The sequence below is a fragment of the Sinocyclocheilus grahami genome, unplaced genomic scaffold (assembly GCF_001515645.1).
Source record: "Sinocyclocheilus grahami isolate Dianchi unplaced genomic scaffold, SAMN03320097.WGS_v1.1 scaffold176.1, whole genome shotgun sequence".
In the NCBI taxonomy this organism is placed as follows: Eukaryota; Metazoa; Chordata; class Actinopteri; order Cypriniformes; family Cyprinidae; genus Sinocyclocheilus; species Sinocyclocheilus grahami.
In genome coordinates, this window is record NW_015505355.1 from 699631 (window position 1) to 708020 (window position 8390).

Consider the following 8390-nt stretch of genomic DNA (forward strand, 5'->3'; position numbering starts at 1 on the left):
AACGAAAAAAGAGATAGAGGCTCGGCACGTACAAAGACAAGCCGCAAAAACATATGCCAACACACTGGAGACGGTGCCCCCCCTCAACGAACTCACAGAGATGCCGGGAGGTAAGTGCTAAATAGCCTACTTTCAGATGATAGAAATCTGATCATGTTATTGTCTGATTTGTGACCATCTTCTTTGATTTTGTCTGTTATTTTGGTCCTTTAAATTCACATTATCCCATTGTGTAAAATTCCCAGTACATTAAACTATTTATTTTACATAAATGAATTAATACAGATGTACAGTACACTGATGTGAATAGTTAATTAACCTATACAGACAAATTAATATTGAAAAAAATTGCAAAAAGGATTAAAGATATTTAGAGGCTATTTTAAGCTAAATGGTTGAAAATTCATAAATACAGCTACTAGAAATACGATCTAATGGTTTATTGCTTTTGACCAATAGGTGGCGCTGTTATCAAATTGATGTGGTGTGGTCAGTGTGAGGTGATGTTGACACATAAAGTTTGGTGTAAATATGTCAAAGCTTTGCAGAGATACAGCCTTAGATGTACTGTGGCATCATGCCATCAAATTCGCTGGTGTGGTAACTGAAAACCGTTTTGTCTATCGACATGAAATCCATACATTTTTTGTAGCATGGTCTGAAGATGATCTGGTTTGATTTTCACAAAAATTGGAGCAATGGTCAAGGAGGATTTAAAAAAAAAAAGACAGTAAGTTCAGCCGTTTATGGCATAATTGGCATCGATGTTTTCAACATGATCCAGAGAATATATCAAGACCAGTTTCATGACGATAGGCAAAACTAATCAAAAGCTATTAGCATTTTTAAAAATGTCATTATAATTCTTGACCACAAGGTGGCACTTCCACCAAATGTTTTGAGTACCGACATACTGTACCGACTTTCGCAACAATGCATTCGTAAAATATAGCATTTTATAACAAAATTCATAATGGCTGATGCCCAAAATGGCCGACATGGGGATATTGGGTATGGTTGACCTCTGTATGCTGCGCTAAATCTAAAATGACCAGTTTTGATTTTTGAACTGTTCAGAAGTTTTAATCAAAAATGTCAATTAGGGATATGCCGGTATCAAATTTTCATGTTGCGATTAATTGCTAATGCTTTTATCACGGTATACGGTATTATCACGGTATTGGAAATTAGTTTCAGAAAAGTGTTTTCATAATACAGTATAACAGGTTTAATAACTTTTTTCTTATAACAAAAATAACTGAACATTTAAATACAATAAAGCAATACAGAAAAAATTATAAAGTTAAAAGTTTTACACAGATTAAAGTGCAAAAGAATTATAAAGACCAATAGATATCACTTTACAATAAGACCTCATTAGTTAACCTAAGTTACTGCATTAACATTCACAATGAGCAATAGCTACAGTTGCTACAGAAGTTATTAATCTTTGTTAAAAAATACAAGTCTTAGTTCATGTTAGCTCATTAAATAACACAGTTGCAGCTTTCGATTTTAACAACGTGTTATTAAATATTGGAATACCTATGTTCAGTTTAATAAATGTTCAGAAGAATTTTTCATTGGCAGTTTATGTTAACTAATGAATTAACTAATGTTAACTAATGAAGCCCTAATGTAAAGTGTGACCGAACAATAAAGAATCAAAACACTGTTGTAGTCCAGATTAAAATGCAAAAAAAGTTTTAAATTAAATAGCCTATTAAGTTTAAATATTTAAGTATTTGGGGCTTTGATGAACATCATGGCAAATACACAAATCTGAACGACTGTTTAAATCATTTTAAATACGTTTCAGAAACAGAAAGTAGTGCAGCTGCTTTGTTTCCGGGGCTACGGCTGCATTTCTGCTGTTTAGCGCCATCTGCTGTCAGAGAGTGAATGTGCTTTCATTCAAAGCGTCTCTCATGCGTTCCGCCATGCACTTTTCATGCGTGCTTGTTTACATCAGAGTGCGCAAGCATCTTTAACGCAGCATACAGCGGTGTTGTGCATTTTGACCAGTTGATTGGAAAAGTATTCTTAAAATGCATTCAAAATTCGGAATAATTTGTAATATATAATTATTCACGGTATTTAGAAGTGCCCACGATAACAATATCGTGCATATTCATTACCGTGATATATCGCATTACCAGATACCGGCACATGTCTAATGTCAATTTTTCCATATCTCCCTACCACTAGGTGGCGCTGTGCAGGTAGCCTTAGGTCATGGCTATTATAACACACACCAAGTTTGGTCTAAATACGCTAAAGAGATGCAGAGATATAGCCTCACATCCATTTTGGCGAGCTCTTCATCACAGTTGTCCATGCGTTCTGGTTTGCACGAAAATCAGACAAACGCTTAGTAGGAGGTCAACAAAGAAGTTTTTCAGTGCTTTAAGAAAATGTGTCATTGAAACATTTTATTCAGCAAAAAATTCTAATTCTGTGGAAAAAAATGACTGCCTGGTATTGTCTCTTTGGTAGAAAAAAATTAATAAAAAATAAACGTCTTGCTGGTGTATATTATAGTTGTCACACTAAGCATGGCATTGGATCATTGGCCAAACAACTTTTTATTCCAGAAGCCCTGAGCTGGGGTCTTTTCTATACTGACTTCTCACATAGACACATTGTGCAGATTTCCATCCTGATAGAAATCTAGAAAAGCCACACATCGTCACTGAATTCTCATTTTTCTTTTTAAACATTTCTTCCATATTTTTCTGCATTTCATTTCAAATCTATTCTTTCAGCTGATGTGTCTGATGTCATCTGTCTTTTTCCAGTGCTTTTACTCTTTCCCTTTGTTTATCTGTATTCTTTTCCCTCTTTTCACATCTCTTGTGTGTTTGCTCAGCTCTTGCGGAAGCGTCAGCTCTGCAGACAGTCTCTGATCAGGTACAGGCTCGCGGTAGTGGACAACTTCCTGTGGTCAGGGAAGAAGATGAACCTGCCAATCCAGTCACTTAGAGCGATGCGCTCGAGCTCTCCTGTTCTTTCTGCCTGCCTGTCCTCAGCCTGTCCTCCTGGATGCCTTAGTGTAGAAAAGACCATCAAGACATATTATCATCATCATATTTATGATGAAACTGGTGAAATATGCTGCTTGCAGTGTCTTTGAGGCTGTTTTGCCTGCGTTTAGAATCTGTTGTCAGTAGGTATAAGTGAAAGATGCAAGTGTAAATGTAAGCGAATCCTTACAAAATTCAGCCTTAGGTGCATCTTAGAAAATATAAAGTAATTAATGAGTAAAAAGCACATATCTTTACATTTTCCTACTCTTTTTCTGTCTTTTAAAGTCAACCTGGAATCAGAATTGACCCCATTTACTTTCCTAACACACACATTGCTGGTCTTATTGTGCATGATTCCAAAGAAAAACTGTAAAGAAAAACCTTGATGTGCCAGATCCATAAACTGGTTGAGGGACGTTTGAGGACCATTCTCACACAACTAAGATATTAAAAGCTCACTTAGTCTGACTCTGAAGAAGACAATGCAAAATGAACTTTGTTGGTGATATATATGGCCAGTTTTGGGAAAGCTTGGCACATTCAAGTCATATCCAAAGTTCTGTCATGAAACTCTAGATGGCGCAGTCTGATAGGTCTAACTCAATCTGACATAATGACATCATCACATGCCGTAGCTGATTGGTTCTTTTTGTATCAACAGCCAATGAGCTTGCAGCTCAACATTCAAATACTCGGCTAGTGTTTGCTGTAGCTGTTGCAGCGCACTTCAGAAACCCCCCACCTTCCCCAGCTCCACCTGTATAGATCTGCTACGGGGTGATTTTATGTATGTTATACATGGGGGTTATTTCTTATGTTTTATGTGCGGCAGCAGTATTTCTTACATGCTCACATCTGCATGTTGTGGATGTACTGGCAGAAGCAAGTCAACGTAGCAGTTTTATTTCGCTCAGACCAAACACATTAACATTGTCATTACCATGCCAAACCCTCAGAGAGTTGCCATGATAGAATTTATGTTGAAAGCAGCTTTACAGTAACAAACAGGAAATAAAATAACATTGTCAATGCTGCAAAGTTCAGCAATTTTGAACCGATTTCAGTTGTAAAGCAGCTCTACAGAATAAAATAGTGTCATTGTTGCACACACAGGACAGGCTGTTTGTTTGTGGTGGCACATATTTTATTTTGTTGTCACTGCACTTAAATCTGCAAAATTAACAACATACAACCTGAATTATACAGCAGATCACATCTTGAGCAGTAATAAGCGAAGCAGTCCTTGACATTCTCTGTACAGCCACTAAGTGCAGCATAAGAACACAACAGCCTTACTTCGAGCATAACCCACTTATTAAAACAAATATATTTTTTTGACAAATAAACTCTCTTGACATTCTGAAAGTGAACATTTGAGGTATTATTGAGGTACACTTTTGCAGACTGAAACCATGTAAGAAAATAAGAGTTAGTCTTGCTTGCATCACTAGGCAGCTTTGTAACAGCTCATAATATCCGAGTACATCACCAGTAAATAATATTAATATGTGACAGTCTCATATTTCAGCATAAATCACACTATCAATCACAGTTTTAAGCCGCACTATATTTTGCATGACACACTTGTAAAAACTCTTACGTCTCAACACAAGTCAGTGTTAATGTCTCTTTTTCTGAAAATACCTTTTGATGCATTGTTTATGAAACAAGCGCATATTGTTTTCCAGACACAGGTTGTGAATTCTGTTTCATGTTGACTTAATCCTGTGGGTCACACGTTATTTCAAGGTCCAATTCTCACTATTACTAACTATTAACTATGACTTTTGCCTCCATAAACTCCTAATCTGATGTTTATTAATAGTTAGTAAGGTAGTTGGTAAATTTAGCTATTGGGTAGGATTAAGAATGTAAAATATGGTCATGCAGAATATGTGCTCTGTAAATACTGATAAGCCAATATGCTAGTAATATGCATGTTAATTATAAAACTTGTTGATAGTGAGAATTGGTCCCTAAACTTAACCGTTACTATTCTGTGTGTCTGTCTATGCCCTTTTTCCTGAATAAATAATTAACCTCTAACTTTCTTTCTGACAAAGTCGGTTTATCGTGTGTATTGATGTCTCCTAGTAAAAAAATAATATTGATGTGTTCAGTGATGCCTGCAGCTGTATGACTCTATGCTGTGTGTATCATGAGAGCTCTGAATGATCTGTGAGAAACATTTTCCTTAAATTATTCATATTATATTCTTATATATTAACAGTGATTATGCATGTTCTGTATTTCTGTTGACTGAACCAGCAATGACAATCATTCATGAATTAATCATTCTTGTAAATTGGTTCTTTCTTTCTAGTGAATTGGCCAAACGGATTGCAAAACAGTGTGAATTGATTCACGTTAGTTTGGACTGCTCTCTCACTGAATAATCTGAGGTACACTGTAAAAAATAAATCATGGTTGCTGTGGTTGCCGGAATTTTACCGTAAAAAATACGGTAGCAACTTTCACCGTATATAGTAGGGGAATTTACCGTTAACCATTTAACAGGTTTTTACTGTAGCCTTTTTACAGTCTTTTACCGTTAAATTCATGGTAATTTTTTACAGTGTAGTTCAGTCAGTAAAACTAATAATGAAACAGCACTGGATGAAGTGGATATTTGACAAACTATTACAAACTATACTGCTGTACATGTGAATAAGTGATTTTGTAACCCTTTTTTTCCCAGTTTTTTTTTTCCAATGTGAACATGCACTAGATGTACGTCTTTGACCATTTTGTTGCTTTTTGCCATTTTTGAGTGGATGAATATTTTTGGTTCAGACGCCAGAAACATTCTTTACACAAATGTGCATATGTGAATGCTTGGCTACTGGAATGCAACAAGTGTTATTTTCTTAGTACATACAGTACTACTTAACATACTACCATAGCGAGTTATAAACTTGTCAACAGTTCAATAAACCTCATCCTGCTTACTCAACTTCTCTGCCATGAGAAAATGCTAATGCTCACTACAGCATCTCTTGCAACATTGTTGAGATTGCAACATACGTATACAAAAACTAACTTGTACTGATCTGAATGATAAAGTTCTAAGTGCTAAAAGCCTACATATATTTGCTAAACAATAATTTTGTGGGTTTTTAGGATACTAAACTACAGACATGGAAAGCCACAAAACTTCAAATGGGGTCTTTAACATCTGAAGATAAAAATAAAAGCCCTCCTCAAGCTTTGCACACAATTTTTGCATTGGTCCACTTTGGCACTGTTACATTATGGATCGTCTGTCAAAATTTCAATAGGATCATGGTTGATAAAGCCTTCTTTGACAGACTGTGAATAGACGAGAATTTTTAACAGCGCAACGGGTTTCCGAAAACTGCAATATGCATGAGATGGAACCCAACATTGACGTTCCATCTGCGCACATGAATGAGGTGTGGAGAACCGTACGCACACACAGTGCCAAGGATAACGCAGTATGCTTGAAACAAACAAACCCACTGAGGCTCGCACTTACCCACACGAACCCTGACATAATTATATTCATCATTAGAGCTAAAGACATTCTAATGGGACTCTCCCAGATACCACGGAGACCATTTAGCACAGGAAGAGCTCCTCGTCAGGCGCCGTACGAATGCCTGCTCCTAATGTTCATGGATGGAATGCATCACACACTTGTGGCTTGGTTCTGTGGACACGTGCATTTTTCACAGGCAGCTATGCAAATAATGTCAGTGGGTTTCCACTGTGGCTACATCTGGATTAATTAGGTCACCCATAAAAAATGTGATTTGAATATCATTCAGAGAGGAGCATCCTGATTGTGCGGTTTGCGATCAGAGTGCATCTTAGTGCTTATAAAGCACAAGGGTATATGTGTGATCAGTTACACTCTTCACAGTTGTTTGTAAAAAAACAACAACAAACACATATTTACTGTTAACTAAACTTGTTGCTTAATGATAGCAAGTAGTAGTTGTAGTTGTTTTTAGGTAATGTAGAGTTAAATGATCTAAATATGGTCATGCAGAATAAGGCATTAATATGTGCTAATAAACAGCCAATATACTAGCTATACGCATGCTAATAAGCACCTAGTTAATAGTGAATAGTGTTCCCTAATCTAAAGTGCTTCCGAACATACTGTGAATTTCAGGGGCCAAATTCACAAAACATCACGAAAAAAGCCGCTCCTAATGGCAAAATTAGTGTTTCATCACTCTTAATTTTACAACGGATGCATTTCTCATCTAAGAGTAATTCACAAAGCATTTTATTTTTGAAATTTGGATAAATATGTCCACTAATTAGTTTATTGATTAGGGACAATAGAATTAGCTTTGATTATATTCTATTTAGCTTAAACACACACACACACACACAAATCAAAATCTGCTATGGGGTAATATAACAATTTATCACCTTTTACTGAAGAAATTAAACAATATTTTATCAAACTTTAATATTTGCCTTAATCTTTTAAAAGATAGTGATCGAACTACATTTAATAAAAATCATATTTCAAGGTCAGTAATATATTGCATCAGCATATGAGAGTCAAGCCGAATCCCTGACAATATTCAAAAGAGCTGAAAATCTCTTCCATGAGCACTTAACTGCATCCTACTGCGGGAAATACTTTAAATTTTCCTTAATCCCTCCCTGTTGTAGCTTACACTATTCTGAACTAGTGTATGTGTAAATGTCACTTACTTAACAGTTTTCTATTGCCAAAATTATGAAAAAAAGGATCAGTCAACAATATAAAACAACTGAAAATATTCAAATCAGGAATGTCAGAATCAGAATGCATAATTCATGCATAAAAAATAATAAAATAACGTCAAATAACGTACAACTTCCTGTTTCCCTCAGGAACTCACACATGTTGAACTATAGGGCCTTTCGCACCGCTTTAGTTCCAGAACTAAATGTACGGTACTAAAGTACTGGGACGATTTTGCGCAAACTATTTCCCAGTACTATTTAAAGGGTCGCATTCGCACCGAGAGTGTGTACTAAGAAGTGACGTAAGCCGGTCGACAGTGACTTCATTTGTGCGCGGCGTTCAACAACAGAAACAAAGAAGAACAACGTTAATAACAGGAGGACGGAGGACGCTGTGATCGGAGCTGTGTTTTTGTTGTGTCTCGCGGGTTTCACAGTAATGGACATGGAATGTCGACGTATACGTAAAGCGATTGAAAGAACGGAAAGGAGGACTAGGAATCTCCAACGACAGCTGTCAGTGCTACATTTGCTACAAGTGCACTTCAGCGTCCATCCATCTATCGCTGTTCTCCATACTTGCAAAATAAGTTGGAACAATGTTTACAGTATGTTTACATGGCGTTTTAAATCATGGCGGGTGAGGGCGTTTTC

The 8390-nt window shown here is 36.4% G+C and overlaps 1 protein-coding gene across 1 annotated transcript in view; it reads left to right on the forward strand.

Moving 5' to 3' along the window:
- Positions 1 to 8390, forward strand: part of LOC107593816 (translation initiation factor IF-2-like) — a 24341-nt gene that overhangs the window by 9916 nt on the left and 6035 nt on the right. The window contains exon 2 of the mRNA XM_016283694.1: positions 8 to 110. Coding sequence (XP_016139180.1) covers positions 8 to 110 — 103 coding nt within the window. The remainder of the gene's footprint in view (positions 1 to 7; positions 111 to 8390) is intronic.